This window comes from Siniperca chuatsi, linkage group LG17 (assembly GCF_020085105.1).
Source record: "Siniperca chuatsi isolate FFG_IHB_CAS linkage group LG17, ASM2008510v1, whole genome shotgun sequence".
Lineage (NCBI taxonomy): Eukaryota > Metazoa > Chordata > Actinopteri > Centrarchiformes > Sinipercidae > Siniperca > Siniperca chuatsi.
Window position 1 is genome coordinate 1683275 of NC_058058.1, and position 27786 is coordinate 1711060.

At 42.4% G+C, this 27786-nt stretch overlaps 3 gene segments (V, D, J or C); all 3 read left to right on the plus strand.

The window, feature by feature from the left end:
* The first annotated feature begins 1527 nt into the window (after positions 1 to 1527).
* Positions 1528 to 26391, plus strand: LOC122864604. The segment is given in 3 exon segments: positions 1528 to 1737; positions 1954 to 2350; positions 25576 to 26391. Coding segments are annotated over 2 exon segments (375 nt in total).
* Positions 19286 to 19839, plus strand: LOC122864715. The segment is given in 2 exon segments: positions 19286 to 19401; positions 19499 to 19839. Coding segments are annotated over 2 exon segments (429 nt in total).
* On the plus strand, positions 24773 to 25581 carry LOC122864606. The segment is given in 2 exon segments: positions 24773 to 24965; positions 25182 to 25581. Coding segments are annotated over 2 exon segments (372 nt in total).
* Positions 26392 to 27786: the final 1395 nt, after the last annotated feature.

A 27786-nucleotide genomic window follows, 5' to 3' on the forward strand; every position in this document is an offset into this window, starting at 1 on the left:
TGAAATTATGATTAGATTAAAAGAATTAATTTACATATTAAGGCAGCTGTAACACCTGAACACCACTGTACCTGTAGTAATTATGTAAGAGTGCATGAAAACTAGTTAGCAAGCGAGCAGAGAAGTCTAAACAGGTTCACTCTAAGTGGTAGAATGATGGCTGACCAAACCAACCTTAACAGTGACACTTCAACTGTATGAAAAAAATGTTGTAATAACATCCACTTATATATAATCAATAGTGTTACACATTTGGTACATGATAGGTGGGAATCGATGAAGTGGTACGTGAGTTCAACTGACAGGGCTGTGGGGGGACCTTAGACCAAAAAGGTTGGAAACCACTGGTGTATGTGACCATGAATTTTGAGTGTGTGATTTGACCTACCTGAACTTGACATGCATAAATTACTGCCTGAAAAAGAGAGATCCGATCTGAAGGGGGCCCGAGCACAGCCAGACCAGACCAGCACCGGCAGCAGCATGATGAGCTATCAATTAACAAGCAGCCGTGGTCAAAAAGAGCAGCAATAATTTAGACTAATAATAATGTCCTGAGTCAGAGAAATTCATTTCTAAAATATTATATTTTTATATGCTTCAAAGACTAATTTATATAAATAATAAAAATCCTGTTTTCACCTCCTGGACCAACAGATAGACAGAAGATACATTTCTGTACCAAACCAAATCAAAGTAATAGTGATGTAATAGTAAACAATTTTTAAATAAAGGTTACTGATTTCCTAGAATACTTCGTCCTGCTGTGATTATGACGTACTGCACAGCTGTTTATCATCTACAAATAAATAATTCCATGTCTCCTACTATTACCCAACCACAGCATGGAAAGTCTTAACAGCAGAGGACCCAGGATGGAGCCTGGGGGGACGCCATCATTTATATTGGCAGTAGCTGATGAATGTTGACCAAGTGAGACAACATCATGTCTGCCTGACAGATAAGGACTGAACTGAATGTAGTTTAACACTGTGACACAGAAGGCAACATGTCTCTGCAGTGGATGTAGACAATTACTGTAACTTATTCTACTAATGACAGCAATTACAATCTAAATATATATTTGATATTTTCTTATAATCCATATTTAATCTCAGGTCTTTTACAACATTAGTATTGTTTTGTCCAGTGTTGTGAGTAAAAAAGGTCAAATTAACTTTCTGTAAAATTAAGTAAGTTGCTTAAAAACTACTTTTCAGTTTCAATTACCTGAATGTGCGCCTTCACTGTAGATTCTGTATGATTTGTAATGTAGCGTGTGACCGCTGTCTTTGCCTATTTATGTTGTCTGTATTCTCTTTATTGACCTAATGCTGTTTTCATGCTGCCCTCTTGGCCAGATCTCTCTTGAAAAACAGTTTATCACAATAAGACGTTCACATGATTTAGTAAATGCAAAAGGAAAGATTTTCTTGACTTAAAAAGCTGAATTTGTAAATACTACACAGCATCCTGAGTTTCTGTTAATCAACATGAGGATGATTCAAACAGCCAGCTATCCCAGCACTGAGGAGGAAACACCATGATATGTTGAGGACAGCTACAGTTCACTGACTCTGTGTGTTTGCATATCTGTCCTGCCTCTCTGCTCCCAGCCGTTAAGAGGCCAGTGTTGATCAGTGGCTGTCCAGGCCTTTCAGAGCCACTGACACGCCGGCAGCACAATGATGATGTCACTGATTCCACTGCTGGCCACCCTGGGGCTTCTTGTTCAGGGTGAGACTCTCTTCTGAAAACTTTGCTTCAGGATGCAACCAGGTTCACCACAATGATGTTCTGCTGTGATGGAGAAACACTGAAACGAGCAGCATTTACCTTCTTCCATCTATTCTCCATGTTAAAGAAATGAGACTCTTCTGTTTGGATGCTGATCATCTTTCTCCAAGCTGGATTTGTCTCAATAACCCTTCTCCTCATTTTCATGTTTTCCAGGTTCATCAGGACAAATCATCGTGACTCAGTCTCCTGGATCTCAGTCTGTTGTTCCAGGACAGACTGTCTCTCTCAGATGTAAAACCAGTACAAGTGTTAATAGCGGTGGTTACAGCTACCTCCACTGGTACCTTCAGAAACCTGGAGAAGCTCCTAAACTCCTGATTTATCGAGCTACAGCCCGTCCGTCTGGAGTTCCAGGTCGTTTTAGTGGACGTGGAAATGGACCGAGTGACTTCACTCTGACCATCAGTGGAGTTCAGGCTGAAGATTCAGGAGTTTACTACTGTCAGCAGGGTCGCAGCTTCCCGTTCACACAGTGATACAACGTCGTACAAAAACCTCCCTCAGCTGGAGAGGAACTGATCTGACTCAACAGCTGCACTGAAACTAAAACATTAGAAGCTTCTCTAAAGAAAACTGAAAGAAAACTCATGATTGTGTTAAAAAGTTGTATATTTATTGTGGAAATATTTTTCATACAATTCAGCAGAGTATTTTATTATGACTGACTAACAGTGTTTGAGACATTATCACACTGTTACAGTTTACTCAAACAAGGTTTTACAGCAAAGTTTCAATCAGGAAAAAAAATGGTTCAACAAGGAATTGTAACACAAAACTCTGAATCATTTGTTCGGGAGAAAATGTTTAATCTTTGACTGATTTGTTGAGGCGACCTCTTTTTTCAAACTCACTGGGAATACTGAGTTAATCAAGAAGAAACCTGAATTTAACACAAAGTAAGCAGAGAATTCAAACTGAAGGATAAATAGGTTAATTAGCTATTTAACACATTCAAGAAATGCATACAAACAACTAAAACAACACTTTAAAACAGTAATGTTCTTTTTAGACCCAAAACATTTTACATTATTGATGAAGCAGAGATATACACTCAGTGTCCACTATATTAGGTACACCTGTAAAGCCTAATGCAATCCAATAGAAGCTTTCTGCCGTAAGGTCTACTTCAGTTTCAAGTCATTTATTGTCATATACACAACAATTACAATGAAGCAGTCATTGGCAATTATCTTGTTTTTATATTGTTAGTTCTAAAATGAATAAATAGTGCAGAAGTTAAAATATAGGAATATAATATGATATATGTATTCTATATAATGTAATTCAATGAAATAAAATATAATACTGTGGTAGGCAGGTGTAGAGTAATGATAAAATGAATAAACTGTAATGTATGGGCACATAAAAACTGGATTTTAGACAGGCAGTCCACTGATATACATATATACTGTGATGGTTACACAGGTAGTATAAATAAATATATATATAGGACAAAGCTGAATGAGAGAGTGGAGAAACATATCAAATGCAGATGCTTCGGTGCACCAGTGCTCACTGAACTGTTTGGTGAGGATGAAAATGATGTGAATAAAATGCTCCGGCCTTTACAGTCACCAGATCTCAACCCAGTTTCACACCTGTGGAAGGTTTTGGACCAACGTGTAAGACAACGCTCTCCACCACCATCTCAATAAGACCAAATGATATAATATAAACTCTCATCTTCAGATCTGTGTAGTGACGTCTGTGACTGTCTCTGATGCTGTATGTCCTTTTGTTTGTGTTTCTCTCTGCCTGCTGTACTCAGGTCTGTCTGATCTCAGTCAGATGACCTGATTAATAAAGGTTGTATATATAACTGAGGGAACATCTTGTGGAGGAGGTGTTCATCCCTCCAGTAGAGCTCCACAGACTTGGCAAGGAGCCCTGAAGCTGTTCTGGAGGCTCGTGGTGGCCTGACTCCATACTAACACACTTCATGCTGCCTTTAGTTGTCACCCAACTTTATATATACTATATTTACTGCATTACTTGTTGTGTGTATATAATATATACATAGAATGTATATATGTATGGTATATATGTATATGTAATATGTAAATCAGTAAAAATTAAATTCTTTCCTTTTGTCATCTCTTTTATTTATTCTGTACGGTTGAACTCTTCAGCAGGAAGCAGTATGGCAATATTTCAGGGTATAAATATGAAGATCATGCTACTCTTCTTTGGTAATGTACATTCTATGCCATGAGAGACATACTGCTTTTTATTTCAGATGTTTAAAATATTTTCATACTTATTTAAAAGAGATGATTGATGATTAATTAAAGTTTTCCTAACATGTGATTTTTGTTCCAAAGGTTTATTATTATAGACAAATCTGTAATGACTATAGCAGAATTCAGTTTCAGTCATGAAGGCATTCATATCGAATGTGGCAAAACATTTTGGCCTTATACTACAACCATCACTATGACGGACTAATCAAACAATAGAAAACGAGATTTGTCTGATGGTATAAAAGTCTCTTAATATGAAGTATGTATATGGATATACATTATGTAATGTTAATCATTCTTTCTAAGAACGTTTCCAGAGAAATTACAGCACTTGTAAGAGTCAGTTCTTCTCTGGATTTCATACAGTCAATTGCATTGCACCATTTAGAGAAACTCATATATCTAAGTTTACTCTTGATTTAGCAAAAAAATTAAACCAACTGATTTATGCATGAAAAACTCTTTATTATCTGGAAACACTGAAATAACATTGAAACATTGCAACAAGCTAGCTAGTAATATTATTATTGGAAACATGTCAAATAAAGAGAGCTCAGTTGCAGAGTGCAGAGTGAGAGCAGTATCAGAGTTAAACCAGTAAACCAGTAATAGGTCAGGACTGGGGACACTGGTCTCTCCTCAACTTTGAATCTCTCAGAGCGGAGTCTGGGGAGCCCCAAAAATGGCTCTGTACAGGTCACCAGAGCTTCACCTTCCCCACTGGTCTGCAGGAGCCCCGGGTGCTGCTCCAGCTGTAGTGGCCGGGGTCCTTCTCCAGCACCCTGGGCTCCTGCTCTCCTCCCAGCTGCTGGCTGCTGCTGCTGCGCTGCCGTCCACCTTCCAGGCCAGACTCCAGTCTGAGGAAGCCTCGGCCGTGGCTGTGGGCACATGAGCGTGGCCTTCCCGCGCACGGCTCAGCTCGCTGGAGGGGGCAGCACCCGTCCAGGTGGGACGGGCATCACCTAGGAGACACCAACATCAGCTTAGGAGGACCCAGGGACCACACAGCTGTCAATCAACTTCCCAGAATACTTGAGACAGCTTTACTGTGTGAGAGTGGATTTTCTCCTCTAAGGAGTTTCTGTCAGATGGTTTTCTGCTCCTGAGTCACTCACTCACATTGTTCTTCACTTCCCTTTAAGAAACCACTCTCATGCATATCCAGCACAGAAAGAGTCCACTCATATGACCTGAAAGACATCAAACTACACTGGGAAATAAAAGAATCATATTTAAACTTTAAAATACAAAAAATATTTTTTATATTACATTTGAAGAAAACATTGAAATCCGATTTTCAGTCATCTATGATTTCATTTAAAGTCCTGCTACATTTATACAAACATATTTACTGTCAAATCTTCAGTCCAAAAGGGCAAAGAGTAATCTGGATCCTACTTTAAAGGACATTATCAGCCAAAAAATAACTTCATATTTGTAGGTCAAATATGTTCATCAGACAGATTTAAAAATACAAAATAGTGACTCAGAGAGAGAATTTAAGCCGTCATTATTTTCAAACTGAGGAGACATAAAGATGACATTTGAGCCATTTTAGAGCGAACATCAGAGATTTGGCAACATTTTTATCTTCATTCAGCCCATTTCAAAATAATTTTACTCAACTTGTAAAGCTTGGTTTGAGTACAAGGAGAATTAAAGTGTTGTTTAATCTTTCCAGTACAATTCAAGCTTCAAGACATTCCCTACAAATTAATAAAATGGAAAACATTTAAGATATAGTTCCAGTAAAGCTGCTTTGAGTTCAACCTTGGTGGTTAAAGAGGTGAGAAATGAATAGCCAAGAAGATTGGAGGTCTTTAAAGTGATTTAGGATCAGCCCAGTGAAATTGGTATCTACACAAATGTATAGACACAGAAATACAAAGCCTAAACCTGACTGATTACAGATATTTTGTATTCTCATAGAAACTCTACTTCCAAGCTCCAGTCTGGTTCCCTCCACTGCAAAGTCAACCACAGTGATACAAACTGATTGAGCCACCTGCATGTAATCCTTCTCACTGCAGAGATACTGCCTCTCTGACTTTTTCTGACAAAAGTCCTCAAGTTTCAACTTTAATCTAAAAATCAATGCACACTTTTCTGCTCCGAGCAATTTCAGTCATTACATTCATGATTTAATTTATAATACAAAACTGCACTTTGGTTTTTTGGACAACACTGCATGGCAAAATTTGGAAGTTAAGATACATAATACGCATATTTCAATTTCTCGAGAAAAATATAATTGCAGAAAAGGAAATGTTTCTCATGAATTAATGAAATATCAAAAATTTAACTTACTTCCAAACATCCAGTCTGGTTCCTCCACCAAAAGTCCTCCACAGTGATACAAACTGATTGAGTCACCCATTTTAAAAACCTCTCTGCAGAGACACGACTCTCTGACTTAGACAACAAACTCAACATAAACATTTCCTGTTTTAAAAGAATTTAATATTTCATATTATATTCATCAAACAAGGACACAATTTGCACAATTAATCACATTTTTAATATGTTTTTTCCTTCATGTAAATGTGAAATTTTAATTGTCTATTCTAGCATTAAATTAAAACTAAAAACATTAACACCTTCAAGAAAATGTATCTGTTAGTCATCAAAACCAATCCACATGACCAATGACCACTGACACATAATTAATTGGAATACTCTGGTAAATGTATTGATCCATTGAGAAACAGCATCGTCAGAGTAATCCAGGAGTCCCTGCTGGAGTCAGTCAGAGCATTTCCATTAGAGAGCCACTCTCTGCACATCAGCAGCACCATGCTCCAGTGCTCTGGGAGAGTTTATAGTCCTGAGAGTTGAACACTGGATGACTGGACAGCTAATCCTTCATGACAGTCAGTAGCTTCACAGAAAATCCCTCCTCATCAAAAACTTATGACTTTGCCTCCTCCGTCCTCATCTGGACTCTCCTCTGCCTTCACTCAGGGTGGAGGAAAAATCATTTTTTTCTGTGATGTGAAAATCATTTGGAGCAGTAGCTGAGTCTTCACCTCACCGTCTCATGTCCCGTGTTTCTTCTCTCTCCTCCAGGGTCTGTTGGACAAATACATCTGTATCTCAGCCAGCAGCCAAAAGCAGTGCAGCTGGGTCAAAGTGTCTCCTATCGACTGTGGAAGGGGGCCAGTCCAACAGTTGGTCACTACACTGGTCTTCACACAATACTACCTGGCCTGGTACCAACAGAGTAACTGGAGAAGCTCCTAAACTTCTGACTCTACAGAAGCTATTCTGGATAGATTGCCTCCAATCCTCCAGATTCAGTGGAAGTGGAGCAGGGAATGTGAGATGCTGACTTCACTCTGACCATCAGTGGAGTCCAGGCCTGCAAGATGCAACAGTTTACTACTGTCAGAGTTATCATGCTATCACACAGTCAAGCTGTGTTCGCGACAGGTGAAAAGCGTCGTACAAAACCTCCACTCAGTCAGACTGAACAGAAACTGAACTGCCTGCTGCGGCTGGAAGCTACTGGTGTAGAGACTGATACATGTCTCACACGAAGGACACACCTTATGCACACACACACACACACACACATGTTTTGTTTCACTGACCCTGTGGAGGACAGTCACTGAGCATAATACTTTCCCTAGCCAGCCTCACCTAACCATAACCTGCATAGGTAACCTGTACCTAAAAACCAAGTCTTAACTCTCTCCAAAAAAGCCGCTCTCCACCTCCCACGGGGACCTCATAGTTTCTGTCCCCTACAGTGACCCTATGGGTACAGCAGTGTGTGTGTGCGTCTGTGTAAAGTCCCCACTGGGATATATAAAAAGGCAAGAAACACACACATACCAGTTTTCTCTCCTGAAGTTCAAACCAGTCCACCTTAACAACCTGAAGAGACACAAACCAGATTCACAACATGATGAAACATCAACGTCCACATCACACTGAAATCTCAGGACACTGAAGCTCCATATCTGCAATGCAACAAATGTCTTTCTGTGGCAGAAGCACTGATTACTTATCATAGTAACATATATAATGTATTCTGTGCCACAATCCATACAGTACATAAGTCACTGGTTTAAATTGATTGCTTTACCAAACGCCTCATATGTCTCCTCAAGTATGTCATCGGCAAACAGCTGTGTGTGAATAGAGGAGACAGTTTTGGACCAAAGGAAAGTGTTTCGGTTAACTAACTAATGATTTTGAGAGCCTTGATGCTCTCACTGAGATTTGATCTTATTAAAGAGTGTGTATAGTTTTATATAATGCACTTATATACATTAGAGATGGTATTTAAACAGTTTCACACCTGATTTTACTGCCACACTGACAGATCTCATTATGTGCCACCAGCCTGTGTCCAAAATGTGCACAGACATGGGGTCCAAAGACTTCTGTAGAGGCTACACAGGAGTCCTCTTCAAGGGTTTGGGTTTAAGTTTCTTTCTCTAGAATTGTAGGAAAAGTGCATGAAAAGCTGTAGGTGCATTATTATTCTGTATTTTTAGCTCAAATGAGGCCTCAGAGGAGGGATGGGTGGTTGAGGTGAAAGGAGCATAGAGTTTAGTAGGGACGGTATGCGGACATGTCCCCTCGCCAATATCCAGCGACTACTGAGATGTCCCCTTAGCAATAACTCTTTGCTACATGCTCTCACAAAGTGGTTTGGTCCACTGCCTACCTATGTACCAAATTACCATTAAAATATTTAGCTACTGAATACCACTGGAATCTTTTGTGGCAAATATTCTACTGTCTCTGCACCCTCATGGGCGTTTTTTAGACCCTTTGACAGGGGCTGAAGCACACCTAAATTTCATCTCATGCACTGTGGCGCTGGCAAATGGTTTAATGCTTTTGGTTGTATAAATATTTTTGGCATATGAATACTGTGAGCCCCACAGCTAAGAAAGGTGGGCGTTTGTGCTGTGAAATGGTGAAATATGAGACAAGCTGAGTGAGGGGGTAGTAAGTGAGGAGCTGTCTATTGGCCACAAGCGGAGGCGGTGAGATGGAGCAGACAGAACTGACGCTCCTTGAGCCCGGCTTCTTAGCCTGCCTCACTTTTAGTCGTTGTAAATACTTTCTGTAGAAAGCCTCTACAGGAAGTTCCATGCAGTGAAGAAGTTTGCTAGCTGAGATTATTGGCTGGGCTGCAACTTTCTCTGAGCTAGCCCGCTTGCATTGCACACTCTGCCAGCCAACGAAACATAACTTGGATGCACTTTTATTATTATATTTAATTCAAAGTATTGTCACAATCGTTTCTATTCTGCAGTATATTACAGTACGCATGGATGGACAGAGATTGGGAAGCACTGGAATCCATCTTTCTCTGCTTTGATCTGTTTGGTGATGCAGCATGATTTTGCAGAGGCAGTAAAGACGCTGGCTACGCAGCAAAGCCCTTCTTTTCAATTTCTTATATAACCCTAAAAGAAATGTCTTGTTTCCAATTTGGCACAGTGCAAAACAGGAGAGGAGGATGGAGAGAAAGATGGAGAAAGAGGAAAGAGAGAGAGAGAGAGAGAGCAGGAAGAATCAGGTGAGAAAGTGGACAGATAGTGAAGTTAAGGTGGATCTGTCTAGTTGCCTCTGTTAGGAACTAATCTTCCGTACTAAACTTGATATCTTAGAATGCGCCCCTTCTGGCCTTGAGCATGCCAGCAGTCGGCATGTCTTCTACAGGTTCAGTATCGTTGGACCCAGATCTGCGTTGATGTATGGTAAACCTACCTGAATCTGACATTCACCAATTACTTCTTTTTAAAAGAGATCTGATCTGGAAGGGGGCCTTAGCACAGCTGTGACCTGGACGCGAATAGACCAATAGAGGTGAGATAACACTCAGCACCCCGGCAGTGGCATGATGAGCTTACCACCAATAAGCAGCTGTGGTCAAAGAAGCAGCAATACTTTAGACTTGAATTATAAATGTCCTGTGAGTCAGAGAAACTCATTTCTAAAAATATTATATTTTTATATGCTTCAAAGACTAATTTATATAAATAACAGTAATCTTGCTCTCACCTCCTGGACCAACAGATAGACAGAAGATACATTTCTGTACCAAACCAAATCAAAGTAATAGTGATTACATAAGTCAATTTTTAAATAAAGGTTACTGATTTCCTAGAATACTTCACTCTTGCTGAGATTATGTTAGATGCAATTATACACAGCCAGTTTATCATCTACACATAACAAGTAATCTCCCATAATCCCCGGCCATTAACCAAAATTCACAGCATGGGAAAGTCTTAATAGCAGAGGACCCAGGATGGGAGCCTGGGGGACGCTTCTTTCATTATACCTGACCATGAGCTACAATTACTGCTGACCAGAGTGAGATACACATCATGTCTGCTTTGACAGATAAGGACTGAACCAGTTTAACACTGTGATACAGAAGTCTGCCATGTCTCTGCCGGTCAAGTAGATGTTTACTGTAACTTACTTCTACTAATGACAGTAATTAAATAAATATATATATAATTAATATTATAATCCCTTAATATTTAATCTAAGGTCATTAACTGGCGTTTGGTCCAGTGTTGTTGAGTAAATAATAAGGTAAAATTAACTTTCCTCTGTAAAATTCAGTAAGTTGCTCCAAAACTCACTTTGTAAAGGTTTCATATCACCTGAATGTACCTTTACCGTAGATTCTGTATGATTTGTAAATGCAGCGTGTGACCGCTGTCTTAACAGCCTATTTATATTTGTCTGCATTGTGCTTCATTGACTGACCGCACGTTGAGCCTATGTCATTCCTCTTGGCCAGATCTCTCTGGAAAACACGATTTACTGCAATAAGATACGCAAGGTCCACATGATTCTGTAAATGTTTGGCTGGAAAGATTTTTACTTAAAAAGCTGGAAGATGTAAATGCTACACAGCATCCTGAGTTTCTGTTAATCCAATATAGAGGATGATCTGTGCCAGCCACGGCCAGCTGTCCCAGCAGCACACGGAGGAGGAAACACCTATGATATGTTGAGGACAGCCGCAGTTCACTGACTCCTGTGTGTTTACATATCTGTCCTGCCGCCTCTGCTCCCAGCAGCCGTTAAGAGAGCCGAGTGTTGATCAGTGGCTGTCCAGGCCTTCAGAGAGCCACTGAGCAGCGCCAGCAACAGCAATGACATGATGTCACTGAGTCTCCCACTGCCGGGCCACCCCTGGGGCTCTTTGCCCAGGGGTGAGACTCTCTTCTGAAAACTTTGCTTCAGGATGCACAACCACAGGTTCACTCACAATGATATTCTGCTGTGATGGAGAAACACTGAAGCAGAGCAGTATTTACTCTTCTTCCATCTATTCTCCATCATAAGGAAATGAGACTCTTCTGTTTGGATGCTACAGTCATCTTTTCCCAAGCTCGGATTTGTCCTTGCCAGCAACCCTTTCCTCTCTTTTCATGTTTTCCAGGTTCATCTGTGACAAACCGTCCTGACTCCAGTCTCCACCTGGATCTTCTAGTCCGTTGTTCCAGTGGACAGACTGTCTCTCTCAGATGTAAAACCAGTACAAGTGTTTAATAGCTAGCGTGGTTACAGCTACCCCCACTGGTACTCTTCAGAAGCCTGAGAGAAGCTCTAAACTCCTGATTTATCGAGCTACAGCCAGTCAAGCCTATGAGTTCCAGGTCGCTTTAGTGGGCGTGGAAATGACCGAGTGGGATTTACTCTGATGCATCAGTGGAGCTCCAGGCTGAAAGATCTGGTGAGGTTTGACTACTGGGTCCAGCAGGGTCGCCAGCCCGCCTACACAGTGATACAACGTCAGATAAAACACTCCTCAGCTGGAGAGGAACTGATCTGACTCCAACAGCTGCACTTGACAGAACAAACATTACAAGCTTTTCTTGAGAAAATTCCTACAAGGATTATCTTAAAAGTTATATATTTATTGTGGGAAAGATTTGTTATACAATTCAGCAGAGTATTTTATTGCTGACTGGATTAACACAGTGTTTGAGAGACATTATCACACTATGCTACGGTTTACTTCAAACAAGGTTTTACAGCAAAGTTACAATCAGGAAAAAAATGGGTTCAATAAGGAATTGTATGCTAAAACTCTGAATCATATTTGTTCTGGAGAAAATGTTTAACTCATTGACTGATTTGGTGAGGCGACCTCTTTTTCAAAACCCACTGGGACACGCCTGAACTAATCTTGTGGTGAAACTGCAAGATTTGCAGAATACAAAGTGGCAAGAGGAATTCAAACTGAAGGATAAATAGGTTAAATTGCTAGTTTAAATACATTCAAGAAAATACATACAAACAACTAAAATAACACTTTAAAACAGTAATGTTCTTTTTAGACCCAAAAACATTTTATATACTATTACAGAAGCAGAGATATACACTCAATTATTCTACTATAATGAGGTACACCTGCCATAAAGCCTGGGTGCAAATCCATTAGCTTTCTGCCACAAGGTCTATCTGTTCCAGTTTCTCTGTCATTTATTGTCATGATACATGTCACCATGGTAATAGAAGCAGTCATTGGCAATTTATCTTGCTTTTATATTGTTAGTTCTAAAATATAAATAAATAGTGCAGAAGTTAGTTAAATATAGGAATATAATATGATATATATAGTATTCTATATAATGTAATTCAATGAAATAAAATATAATACTGTAGTGAGCAGGTGTAGAGATTAATGATGAAATAAATAATTATATATATATATATATATATATATATATAAAATCCTTTGTCCTTCACCTCCGCTGGTGGTCTCATCCTTTCGAGCTCGGGTCCTCTACCAGAGGCCTGGGAGCTTGAGGGTTCTGCGCAGTATTTTTGCTGTTCCCAGTACTGCACTCTTCTGGACCGAGATGTCTGGTGTTCTTCCAGGATCTGCTGTAGCCACTCCTCCAGTTTGGGGGTCACTGCCCCGAGTGCTCCGATGACCACGGGCACCACTGTCGCCTTCACCTTCCAGGCCTTCTCCAGCTCTTCTCTGAGCCCTTGGTACTTCTCTAGTTTCTCATGTTCCTTTTTCCTGATGTTGCCATCACTTGGTATCGCCACGCCAACCACAACGGCTTTCCTCTGCTGTTTGTCCACCACCACGATGTCAGGCTGGTTCGCCATTACCATTCTGTCAGTCTGGATCTGGAAGTCCCACAGGATCTTGGCTCGGTCGTTCTCTACCACCTTTGGAGGTGTTTCCACTTTGACCTCGGGGTTTCCAGTCCATACTCAGTGCAGATGTTCCTGTACACTATGCCAGCCACTTGGTTATGGCGCCCATGTATGCTTTTCCTGCCAGCATCTTACACCCTGCAGTTATGTGCTGGATTGTCTCAGGGGCCTCTTTGCACAGCCTACACCTCTGGTCTTGTCTGGTGTGGTAGATCTGGGCCTCTATTGCTCAGGGCCTGCTCCTGTGCAGCCATGATGAGTGCCTCTGTGCTGTCCTTCAGTCCGGCCCGTTTCTAGCCATTGGTAGGATTTCTTGATATCAGCCACTATAGTTATGTTAAAAAATGGTTCAACAAGGAACTGTAACACAAAACTCTAAATAATTTGTTCTGGAGAAAATGTTTAATCCTTGACCGATGTGTTAAGGCAACCTCTATCTTCAAACTCACTGAGAATACTGAATTAGTCAAGAAGAAACCAGAATGTAACAGAAAGTAAGCAGAGAAATCAAACTGATGGATAAATAGGTTAATTAGCTATTTAACACATTCAAGAAATGCATACAAACAACAAAACAACACTTTAAAACAGTAATGTTCTCTTTAGACCCAAAACTTTTTACACTATTGATGAAGCAGAGATATACACTCAGTGTCCACTTTATTAGGTACACTTGTAAAGCCTAATCCAATCCAATAGAAGCTTTCTGCCATAAAGTCTACCTCAGTTTCAAGTTATTTATTGTCAAATACACACATACACAAATACAACAATTACAGTGAAGCAATTAATATTACTAATATTTTTAGCTCTCAGACTCCCTCCATGAACGCTCAAACAATATGTATAAAAAGAAAATCATGCAAGTAAAAGAGAATCAAAGACATAAAATAGTGCATAAGTAAAAATATAGGAGTATAATATGATATATATAGTATATATTATATAATACAATAAAATATAATATTATACTGTGGTAGGCAGGTATACAGTAATGATAAAATGAATAAACTGTAATGTATTGGCAGATAAAAACAGGATTTTAGACAGATAGTGCACTTCATGTATTAGTATATATATATATATATATATATATATATATATACACTACCTATACATGAGTGCACTGTCTGTCTAAAATCCTGTTCAGTAGTAGTTGATAGTTTTGTTGTATATATAGTCACAGAACTTTCACACGGGGGACCGGGGTTCAAATCCCCTTCGGGACACATTGAGCAATGACCATCATCCAGTGTGGAACGGCTGGACAGCTCGATTTGGTAGGCCACGGGACATTCACGGGGGAACAAGGGTTCGAATCCCCCTCGGAGCGCAATGAGCAATGACCATCCAGATCATCCAGTGTGGGTCCTTAGGCAAGACCCTTCACGCTGCTGCCTACCTCATGATGATGATGAGTGACAATGAAATATATGACATGCCGGCTGCCTGGAACAAGACGGAAATGGGCGAGATGCGATAATAAGGCTCTGTTGGAATGCTACTACTCCAGTAACCCTAGTCAGAGGGGTTACATGCACAGGATGTGGGATGAATGGTTACTTGAAACCCACAATCAAGGCTTCACGGCGAAGCAACTAGTAGCTCAGTGTTCCAACATCCACAAGCGGCAACTGCTATCACAACTTGAGATTGACGAGGTACAACACAAATGCTACGGCAAGGGGGAGCCAGGACTACAGGTCAGAGGGGAGCAACCAGCAGCTCCTCAACCAGAGATTGGGCACGAAGCCCCAAGAGAAATCACGCTGAACGAGGCAGCGACTGACCTGAAAGATAAGATCAGGGCGAGGATGAATACAAGGCAACCCCCGACGCCAACTACAACGGCTAAGTGAAGTACCATCAGAAAGTCTCCTAGAAGATATGAATGCAGCATTGAGAGCGATCCCTACCACAACCATCACTGAAACCAATGAGCTGATCTACGCCTCAGCAGCAGTGATCCTAGAGATGCTTGGCTACAAGAGCAACCATGGGAGCCATGAGAGACAATACCCACCATGGAAACGAAGGTTGGAGGAGAGAAGTGAGCCAACTGACAGAGGCTGAGAGAGGTGCAATGAGAAAGCAAGTACCCAAGAAGTACAACCAGATGCCCATACCTGAAGCACTCGAAACTGCCAAACAAAGGCTCCAAGCCTTGGCCAGCCGCCTAAAGAGATACACGAGAGATAATGAAGCCAGAAGAATAAACCGGTTGTTCGCAACTCAACCTGCGAAAGTGTACGCTCAATGGCAGGGTAATAACAGCAGAGCAGACCCACCAAGGCTGGAAACGGAGCAGTACTGGAAAAGTATATGGGAAAGGGAGGCATCACACAACAGCGATGCACAGTGGCTGGCGGCCCTGAGAAAGGACCGCCAGAAGGTGAAGGCAACAGTGGTGCCCGTGGTCATCGGAGCACTAGGGGCAGTGACCCCCAAACTGGAGGAGTGGCTACAGCAGATCCCTGGAAGAACACCAGACATCTCGGTCCAGAGAGGTCTCGTCCAGCTCGAAGGACGAGACCACCCGCGGAGGGTGAAGGACAAAGTTTTATATATATATATCCCCTTCGGGACGCATTGAGCAATGACCATCATCCAGTGTGGAATGGCCGGATAGCTCGATTTGGTAGGCCACGGGACATTAAGGGTTCGAATACCCCTCGGAGCGCAATGAGCAATGACCCATCATCCAGTGTGGGTCCTTAGGCAAGACCCTTCACGCTGCTGCCTACCTCATGATGATGATGAGTGACAATGGAATATATGACATGCCGGCTCAGACGTCGCCCGGCCAAACAAGGTCTGCGTCAGGTGTTGGGGAACCAGGGCATCGAGATGGGCTACTGGAACAAGACGGAGATGGGCAAGATGCGATAATAAGGCTCTGTTGGAATGCTACTACTCCAGTAACCCTAGTCAGAGGGGTTACATGCACAGGATGTGGGATGAATGGTTACTTCGAAACCCACAATCAAGGCTTACAGCAAAGCAACTAGTAGCTCATTGTTCCAACATCCACAAGCGGCAACTGCTATCACAACTTGAGACAGGGTAATAACAGCAGAGCAGACCCACCAAGGCTGGAAACGGAGCAGTACTGGAAAAGTATATGGGAAAGGGAGGCATCACACAACAGCGATGCACAGTGGCTGGCGGCCCTGAGAAAGGACCACAGCAACCTCCTGAACAGAATCCAGTCACCATCACAGCGGCAGACATCCAAGAAAGAGTCTCAGGTATGAAGAACTGACAGCACCAGGCCCTGACAGGATCCACACCTACTGGCTAAAGAAGCTCACTGCACTCCATGAGCGCCTAGCAGCACAAATGAACCAGCTGCTAAGAGATGGGACGCACCCTGAATGGCTTACCGAAGGGCGCACAATCCTGATCCTAAAGGATCCCGCAAAGGGTACAGTCCCATCCAACTATCGGCCAATAACCTGTCTCTCCACAACATGGAAGCTCATGTCAGGCATCATCGCGGCTAAGATAAGTGGACACATGGATCAATACATGAGCAAAGCAAAGAAGGGCATTGGCAGAGGAACCAGAGGAGCCAAACACCAACTCCTGGTTGACAGAACAGTCACCCAAGACTGCAGAGCCCGACACACCAACCTGTGCACTGCCTGGATTGATTACAAGAAAGCATATGACTCAGTGCCGCACACATGGATCACTGAATGCTTAGAGATGTACAACATCAACAGGACTCTAAGAGACTTCATTGCAAACTCGATGAGGCTGTGGAAAACCACCCTTGAGGCCAATGGCAAGCCACTTGCACAAGTATCCATCAAATGTGGCATATACCAAGGAGATGCTCTGTGCCCACTGCTGTTCTGCATAGGTCTGAACCCCCTCAGCCAAATAATCAACAAGACTGGCTATGGATACCGACTCAGGAACGGGGCCACCATCAGTCACCTCCTCTACATGGATGACATCAAGCTATACGCTAAGAGCGAGCGGGACATCGACTCACTGATCCACACCACCAGGATCTACAGCTCTGACATTGGGATGTCATTCGGGCTTGAGAAGTGCAGTCGAATGGTGACAAAGAGAGGGAAGGTAGTCCACACAGAAGGGGTCTCACTCCCAGAAGGAACAATTGCAGACATTGAGGATGGTTACAAGTACCTTGGAATACCACAGGCAAATGGCAACCTCGAAGAGGCAACAAGGAAGACGGCAACGGCCAAATACCTCCAACGAGTAAGGCAAGTCCTAAGAAGTCAGCTCAATGGCAAGAACAAGGCCCAGGCAATAAACAGCTACGCCCTGCCAGTGATCAGATACCCTGCGGGAATAATAAAGTGGCCAAAGGAAGAGATACAGACCACAGACGTTAAGACGCGAAAAGCTCCTCACCATGCATGGAGGGTTCCATCCCAAATCCAGCACCCTGAGACTGTGTACGCTAGCTGTAAGGAAGGCGGCCGTGGACTAGTGAGTGTGAGAGCCACTATCCAGGATGAAACATCCAAGATCCACAAGTACATCCAAGATAAGGCCCCAACAGATGACGTGCTCAGGGAATGTCTCAGGCAATGGGGAACAGAGGAAGACGTGCTGGAGGAAGGACCATCATGGGAGGACAAACCCCTACACGGGATGTACCACCGGAACATAACTGAAGTGGCTGATATCAAGAAATCCTACCAATGGCTAGAGCGGCTGGACTGAAGGACAGCACAGAGGCACTCATCATGGCTGCACAGGAGCAGGCCCTGAGCACCAGAGCAATAGAGGCCCAGATCTACCACACCAGACAAGACCCAAGGTGTAGGCTGCGCAAAGAGGCCCCTGAGACAATCCAGCACATAACGCAGGGTGTAAGATGCTGGCAGGAAAAGCATACATGGAGAGCCATAACCAAGTAGCTGGCATAGTGTACAGGAACATCTGCACTGAGTATGGACTGGAAACCCCAAGGTCAAAGTGGGAAACACCTCCAAAGGTGGTAGAGAATGACCGAGCCAAGATCCTGTGGGACTTCCAGATTCAGACTGACAGAATGGTAATGGCGAACCAGCCTGGTGGTGGACAAACAGCAGAGGAAAGCCGTTGTGGTTGACGTGGCAATACCAAGCGATGGCAACATCAGGAAAAAGGAACACGAGAAACTAGAGAAGTACCAAGGGCTCAGAGAAGAGCTGGAGAAGACCTGGAAGGTGAAGGCAACAGTGGTGCCCGTGGTCATCGGCGCACACGGGGCAGTGACCCCCAAACTGGAGGAGTGGCTACAGCAGATCCCTGGAAGAACACCAGACATCTCGGTCCAGAAGTGTGCAGTACTAGGAACAGCAAAGATACTGCGCAGAACCCTGAAGCTCCCAGGCCTCTGGTAGAGGACACGAGCTCGAAGGATGAGACCACCCGCGGAGGATGAAGGACAAAGTTTTTATATATATATATATATATATATATATATATATATATACAAGAAAAAGCTAAATGAAAGAGTGGAGAAACATCTCAAATCCAGATGTTTGGTGCACCAGGGCTCACTAAACGGTTTGGTGAGGATGAAAATGATGTGAATTCCAGTCTGGTTCCTCCACCGAAAGTCCACCACAGTGATACAAACTGATTGAGTCGCCGTACAAAAACCTCTCACTGCAGAGAGACACGGCTCTCTGACTGTGAACACAACAAACTCAACATAAACACTTCCTGTTTTTAAAAGAATGAACTATTTCATATTATATTGATCAAACAAGGACATCATTTTCAGAATTAATCACATTTTAAGATATGTTTTAACATTTCTGTAAATGTGAAATTTTAATTATTCTAACATTAAATTAAATGCTTCTTAGATTTAAGAAAAGACACTCTTAAAGAAAATGTATCTGTAGTCATCAAAATCAATCCACATGAAAATGATCACTGACACATTATTAATCAATACTCTGGTAAATGTATTGATCTATTGAGAAACAGCATCGTCAGAGTAATCCAAGTCCCTGCTGGAGTCAGTCAGAGCATTTCCATAGAGAGTCACTTTGCATCAGCAGCACCATGCTCCAGTGCTCTGGGAGAGTTTATAGTCCTGAGAGTTGAACACTGGATGACTGACAGCTGTCCTTCATGACAACAGAAGCCACAGAAATCCTCCTCATCAAAAACATGACTTTGCTCTCCGTCCTCATCTGGACTCTCCTCTGCTTCACTCAGGGTGAGGAAAATCATTTTTCTGTGATGTGAAAATCATTTGGAGTGTAGCTGAGTTTCACCTCACCGTCTCATGTCCCGTGTTTCTTCTCTCTCCTCAGGGTCTGTTGGACAAAATGTTGTCTTGACTCAGCCAGCAGCCAAAACAGTGCAGCTGGGTCAAAGTGTCTCTATTGACTGTAAGGCCAGTCCTAAAGTTGCTTACTCTGGTTCACAATACTACCTGGCCTGGTACCAACAGAAAACTGGAGAAGCTCCTAAACTTCTGATCTACCTAACATCGGACAGATTTTCTGGAATCTCCTCCAGATTCAGTGGAAGTGGAGCAGGGAATGGAGTTGACTTCACTCTGACCATCAGTGGAGTCCAGGCTGAAGATGCAGCAGTTTACTACTGTCAGAGTTATCATGAAATCAACAATCAAGCTGTGTTCACACAGTGAAAAAGCATCGTACAAAAACCTCCCTCAGTCAGACTGAACAGAAACTGAACTGCCTGCTGCAGCTGGAAGCTACTGCAGAGACTGATACAGTTCAGTGAAGCAGCCCACACATGTTAAAAGCACAAACATATCTAACAGAGTCAGAGTAATGAAATCATGAAGCCTGGCTCCCCCGTTCTCCTGCAGACATCACACTGACCTCCATCTGATACAGTAAAGCTGAGACAGGAGAGAGAGATTGAGATCATGAAGCTGAAATTCCCAGAACTGAAAAGATAACATATGTTAACAAACATTGATCAGTGAGGTTGCACCGTAAGTCCAAAAAAAAAGATACATTAATGAACTTCAACCTCTGAACTTCATACAGACAGATGCTTCAGGCACTGTTCCACAAACCTCTGACAGTTTTTCTGATATTGAACAAACTAAAGTAAAATTATAATTCATCTTATAATGTAAAGGCTTTTGAAGACGGCTGAGGAGGTTTTGAAGCACTACTTGAACAATCTTTGCAAGAAGTATCAAAAAGCTGTCTGACCAAACAATGCTGATTTGGTTTAGGGATGGAATGTAACATAAGTGAGGTTTGGACACACATTATTCAGTGCATTGAGGTTTTCAGTTAACTGTTGACATTTAGTACAGAGATTTTAAGTTGTTCCAAATATGACAACTTTAGTTTTGTCTTTCATCAGCTGTGGGGAATTTGTGACATTCAAGAAATGATTCTCAAGAAAACAATAAACTTTATCAACCAACAGAAATCATTTGGTGATTTAAAACTGTACAACTGTATATCATCTGTGTAGTGGCACTCTGTTTTGTTTTCCAAATTACCGCAATTTATACATGTAAAAGAAATGAGTTTGATACGAAACAAATCGCTCTGGAAGCTACTAACTCTATTTCACATGTTTACTATGAAAAGGTGAAAATGCAACCACAAGGAAGCACAAGCCAGTGTCTTCTTGTGCCAGTCCCAAGTCTGGATAAATGCAGAGGGTTGTGTCAGGAAGGGCATCCGACGTAAAACACATGCCAAATTAAAAATGCGAATCGTGAAAATGACTTCCATACCGGATCGGTCGGGGCTCGGGTTAAAAACGACCGCCAGCGGTGCTGTTGACCTACAGGGTACCGGTGGAAATTGGATTACTGTTGGTCGAAGACGAAGAAGGAGAGGAGGAAGGTGTGTTCGTAGGCAGAGAAAGAAGAGGAAAGCTAAGAATGTAGGACTGACAGTAGGGACTTTGAATGTTGGGACTATGACAGGGAAGGCTAGAGAGTTGATTGACATGATGCAGAGAAGGAAAGTGGACATACTGTGTGTCCAGGAGACCAGGTGGAAAGGTAGCAAGGCTAGAAGCTTAGGAGCAGGGTTCAAGTTGTTCTACCATGGGTCAGATAGGAAGAGAAACGGAGTAGGAGTTATCCTGAAAAAGGAGTTTGTGAGGAATGCTCTAGAGGTGAAAAGAGTATCAGACAGGTTGATGAACCTGAAGCTGGAAATTGAAGGGGTGATGTTCAATGTTTTGAGTGGTTATGCCCCACAGGTAGGATGTGAGTTAGAAGAGAAGGAGAAATTCTGGAGTGAGTTAGATGAAGTGATGCAGAGCATCCCCAGAGGTGTGAGTGCTGATTGGTGCAGATTTCAATTGGCATGTAGGTGAAGGGAACAGAGGTGATGAGAAGATGGGCAGGTTTGGTCTTCAGGACAGGAACGCAGAAGGACAGATGGTGGTAGACTTTGCAAAGAGGATGGAAATGGCTGTAGTGAACACTTTCTTCCAGAAGAGGCAGGAACATAGGATGACATTTAAGAGCGGAGGTAGAAGCACTCAGGTGGACTACATCTTGTGTAGACGTTGTAATCTGAAAGAGACCAGTGACTGTAAAGTAGTGGTAGGGGAGAGTGTAGCCAGACAACACAGGATGGTAATGTGTAAAATGACTCTGGTGGTGAGGAAGATGAAGAGGACAAAGGCAGAGCAGAGGACAAAGTGGTGGAAGTTGAAAAAGGAAGAATGTCGTGTAGTTTTCAGGGAGGAGCTGAGACAGACTCTGGGTGGTCAGGAAGTGCTCCCAGATGAGTGGACCACTACAGCTACTGTGATCAGGGAGACAGGTAGGAGGGTACTCGGTGTGTCATCTGGAAAGAGGAAAGCGGACAAGGAGACTTGGTGGTGGAACGAGGAAGTTCAGGAGTGTATACAGAGAAAGAGGTTAGCTAAGAAGAAGTGGGACGCTGAGAGGACTGAAGAGAGTAGACAGGAGTACAGGGAGATGCAGCGTAAGGTGAAGGTAGAGGTGGCAAAGGCCAAACAAAGAGCATATGAGGACTTGTATGCTAGGTTGGACACTAAAGAGGGAGAGGTGGATTTGTACAGGTTGGCCAGACAAAGAGACAGAGATTGGAAGGATGTGCAGCAGGTTAGGGTGATTAAAGATAAGAATGGAAATGTATTGACAGGTGCCAGGAGTGTGATGGGAAGATGGAAGGAGTACTTTGAAGAGTTGATGAATGAGGAAAATGAAAGGGAACGAAGAGTAGAAGAGGTGACTGGTGTGGAGCAGGAAGTATCAAAGATTAGCAAGAGTGAAGTGAGGAGGACGTTGAAGAGCATGAAGAGTGGAAAGGCAGTTGGTCCTGATGACATACCTGTGGAGGTATGAAAGTGTCTAGGAGAGGTGGCAGTAGAGTTTCTGACTAGTCTGTTTAACAAGATCTTGGAGAGTGAGAGGATGCCAGAGGAATGGAGGAGAAGTGTACTGGTGCCAATTTTTAAGAACAAGGGAGATGTGCAGAGCTGTGGCAACTACAGAGGAATAAAGCTGATGAGCCATACAATGAAGTTGTGGGAAAGAGTAGTGGAAGCTAGGCTAAGGGCAGAGGTGAGCATTTGTGAGCAGCAATATGGTTTCATGCCTAGAAAGAGTACAACAGATGCAGTATTTGCTTTGAGGATGCTGATGGAGAAGTACAGAGAAGGTCATAGGGAGTTACAAATTATTTCTTTGTAGATTTAGAGAAAGCGTATGACAGGGTGCCGAGAGAGGAGCTGTGGTATTTTATGAGGAAGTCTGGAGTGGCAGAGAAGTATGTTAGAGTGGTGCAGGACATGTATGAGAGCTGTAAGACCGTGGTGAGGTGTGCTGTAGGTGTGACAGAGGAGTTCAAGGTGGAGGTGGGTCTGCATCGAGGATCGGCTCTGAGCCACTTCTTGTTTGCTCTGGTGATGGACAGGCTGACAGATGAGGTTAGACAGGAATCTCCATGGACTATGATGTTTGCGGATGACATTGTGATTTGTAGTGAGAGCAGGGAGCAGGTGGAGGAAAATCTAGAGAGATGGAGGTCTGCTCTGCAAAACAGAGGAATGAAGCTTAGCCGCAGTAAGACAGAATACATGTGTGTCAATGAGAGGGACCCAGGTGGAACGGTGAGGTTACAGGAAGCAGAGGTGAAGAAGGTGCAGGACTTTAAGTACTTAGGGTCAACGGTTCAGAGCGATGGAGACTGTGGGAAAGAGGTGAAGAGGCGAGTGCGAGCAGGTTGGAACGGGTGGAGAAAAGTGTCAAGTGTGTTGTGCGATAAAAGAGTATCAGCAAGAATGAAAGGAAAGGTGTTGGAGACGGTGGTGAGACCAGCGATGTTGTACAGCTTAGAGACAGTGGCGCTGAAGAAAAGACAAGAGGCAGAGCTGGAGGCAGCAGAGCTTAAGATGCTGAGGTTCTCTTTGGGAGTGACGAGGATGGACAGGATCAGGAACGAGGACATCAGAGGGACAGCTCATGTTAGATGTTTCGGAGATAAAGTCAGAGAGGCCAGATGGAGGTGGTTTGGACGTGTTCAGAGGAGAGACTGTGAATATATTGGTAGAAGGATGCTGAGGTTGGAGCTGCCAGGCAGGAGGTCTAGAGAAAGACCAAAGAGGAGGTTTATGGATGTAGTGAGAGAGGACATGAAGTTAATTGATGTGAGTGAAGAGGATGCAGAGGACAGGGTTAGATGGAGGAACATGATTCGCTGTGGCGACCCCTGAAAGGGAACAGCCGAAAGGAAAAGAAGAAGAAGAAGAAGACTATGAAAAGATGAAAAGTTATTTGTTTTCTCTGGACTTGATAAACATGTTTCGCTCCCCAAACTAATTAACTCCAACTGGAAGCTTTTGGCCAGGATGTCATCATCAGCAGTAAAGGACCATTTCAAGAACTGAAGAATTACAGTTACTATAACATTAACAACTATTATTGTTCAATACAAGATTGTACAAAACCTAATGATATTACCTAATAGTAGCTGATGAATGTTGACCAAGTGAGACAACATCATGTCTGCCTGACAGATAAGGACTGAACCAGTTTAACACTGTGACACAGAAGGCAGCATATCTCTACAGTCGATGTAGATGTTTACTGTGACTTACTCTACTAATGACAGCAATTACAATCTAAATATATATTTGATATTTTCTTAGAATCCATAGTTAATCTCAGGTCTTTTAAAACATTGTTGTCGTCAATGTTTGGTCCAGTGTTGTGGAGTAAAAAAGGTCAAATTAGCTTTCTGTAAAATGAAGTAAGTTGCTTAAAAAATACTTTTCAGTTTCAATTACCTGAATGTGCACCTTCACTGTAGATTCTGTATGATTTGTAATGTAGCGGGTGACAGCTGTCTTGGCCTATTTATGTTGTCTGTATTCTCTATATTGACCTAATGCTGTTTTCATGCTGCCCTCTTGGCCAGATCTCTCTTGAAAAACACTTTATCACAATAAGACGTTCACATGATTTAGTAAATGCAAAAGGAAAGATTTTCTTTACCTAAAAAGCTGAATATGTAAATACTACACAGCATCCTGAGTTTCTGTTAATCAACATGAGGATGATTCAAACAGCCAGCTGTCCCAGCACTGAGCAGGAAACACCATGATATGTTGAGGACAGCTACAGTTCACTGACTCTGTGTGTTTGCATATCTGTCCTGCCTCTCTGCTCCCAGCCGTTAAGAGGCCAGTGTTGATCAGTGGCTGTCCAGGCCTTTCAGAGCCACTGACACGCCGGCAGCACAATGATGTTGTCACTGATTCCACTGCTGGCCACCCTGGGGCTCCTTGTTCAGGGTGAGACTCTCTTCTGAAAACTTTGCTTCAGGATGCAACCAGGTTCACCACAATGATGTTCTGCTGTGATGGAGAAACACTGAGACGAGCAGCATTTACCTTCTTCCATCTATTCTCCATGTTAAAGAAATGAGACTCTTCTGTTTGGATGCTGATCATCTTTCTCCAAGCTGGATTTGTCTCAATAACCCTTCTCCTCTTTTTCATGTTTTCCAGGTTCATCAGGACAAATCGTCCTGACTCAGTCTCCTGGATCTCAGTCTGTTGTTCCAGGACAGACTGTCTCTCTCAGATGTAAAACCAGTACGAGTGTTGGTAACATTTTTTACAGCTACCTCCACTGGTACCTTCAGAAACCCGGAGAAGCTCCTAAACTCCTGATTTATACAGCTTCAAACCGTCACTCTGGAGTTCCAGGTCGTTTTAGTGGAAGTGGATCTGGGACTGACTTCACTCTGACCATCAGTGGAGTTCAGGCGGAAGATTCAGGAGTTTACTACTGTCAGCAGGGTCGCAGCTACCCGTTCACACAGTGATACAACGTCGTACAAAAACCTCCCTCAGCTGGAGAGGAACTGATCTGACTCAACAGCTGCACTGAAACTAAAACAACAGAGGTTTGACAGCAACACATTTATTAATAAAGACAATGAATACTTCTCTAAGTCTAAACGCACATAGTAAGGATGTAATTTTATCATTATAGATATGTAAAATTTAAATAAACAGCACTTTTTGACAGCAACATTTTGAGTAAACATTTACATTTTTCTTTGTAAACAGCAAACTCAGTTCAGATTAACAAAAAATTGAAATGTAAGAAAAAAACTATTAAAAATAATTTGGTACTGATATCAGTGTTGCAGTCAAATAAAAAATTCTAAGACAACAAAATAAACTTTACCTGAAACATGTTATCCAACAAAAACAGTTTAGTGGTTGGTGCATTTGATTTATATAATTTCAGTATTGTGTGTTCAAACATACTGTTACTGCTGACAGTCAAATTCCCAACCATCAGCTGTTCCTCCTCCACCCTCTCAAACTAAAGCTGTCCCGTCTGGTTCAGTCCAAACACAGACACACACTACACTTATTCTGCTCTGTCATCTAACACATCATGGCTGCCAGCTTTTTACAAATGAGCTCCAGTCTTCTAGCACTGACATGTAGCGAGGAACACAGCAAGGACGGCCTTTGATAGCACTTTAACTTGTTTCAGTGCGTGAACCCCTCCCATAGGCAGGACATTTACATGGTAATGTTTTAGGGGTTGAAGCTGAGGACCAAATGTGTTTGACATAATTTCATGCTCAGTTTTTGCTAGTCATGTTTATTCCCAAGATATAGCATGTAAAAATGATCTTCCTCAACTATCTTCACTAAAATAAAAATATGTATATGCAAAACTTTAAAAGACTAATTGACATATTTGGGATCACCACAGCACGAGAGTGTGACCTGATTAGAAACACTGTCATGTTGACTGTCTGAGAAGTTAAAAAAAGCTGGCTTTGGAATCTAACTGCTGCTCTGAGACATTGTCAAGTTCAGCTGAGTTACTGAATATCTGACAGTCAGTCTAATTATGCAGTCATATAATTTCTCTGAAAAATCATCAGCAAGCAATGACATCGTCCTCGTGATCTCATCCAGAAAAGAGATGACTCATGGTGGATTTTATCAATCAGCTGTTACCATTATGTCAACATCAAGACATCAGACATCAATTTTTTTTAATAATAACACACGTAAAAATGTTTTTTTTTCTAATAATGATATCTTTATTGTCATGAAATTTTAAAAACATCAGCATTATAGGAGCAAACAGCACTAATAAAATATATGATTATCCACATTAAACAGATACACAGTGTTGCAGAGTTGCTGGATTTCTCTTTATGCTGAAGATATCCGACTTTATATTTCTGATCCTGAAAATTCTTCAAAGCTTCAGCAGATTTCTGTCCCTCAAACAACATATTTTAGTTTAAGAGCTCTGGCTATGAATGCAGAGGACAAAACTGTTACTATACGTACTGTATATTCATGCACATATGTGGTATATACATGTGTAAATACATAGAACAATATGAACAAATACATTTCTAATTTCCATGTGGAGTGAGCCCAGACAGAATTTGTTTACAAGATCCAGTGTAAAGGAGCAGATGTTTCAGTCCAAGAGGAATTTTTTCTGGTCTGAACCTGAAGACGGGGTGCACGGTGGCAGAGCGGCTAAAGCTCCTGCCTCCCAATAAGGAGATCGTGGGTTCGTGGGATCGATTCCCGGACCAGACCAACATCACACAATCTCTCTGGGTGGAGTCTGCATGTCCTCCCCGTGTTACCGTGGGTTCTCTCCGGGTTCTCCGGCTTCCTCCCACCGTCCAAAGACATGCATGTGTAGGTTAATTGATAACTCTAAATTGCCCGAATGTGTGAGTGAATGGTTGTTTGTCCTTGTCTGTGTCTGTGTTAGCCCTGCGACGAGTTGGCCACTGTCCAGGGTGTGCCCTGCCTAAGGCCCAAAGTCACTGGGATAGGCTCCAGTCACCCGCGACCCCCTAACGGGGACTAAGCGGTAGAAAATGGATGGATGGATGGATGAACCTGAAGACGGCCACATGTTGAAATGCGTTGGTCTGACAATAAAGTTGTTCTTTACACTACAAGCATTGCTGGAGTGTTGACCTCTTCAGACTTTTGTCTGGTTAAAATACCACTTCTAAAAGATAATGTCAGGTCGAACTGTTCTTTAAATGTAACAGTCAATCAATTATTTCAAAAACCATCAACAATAAATCAAACATTATCTCAA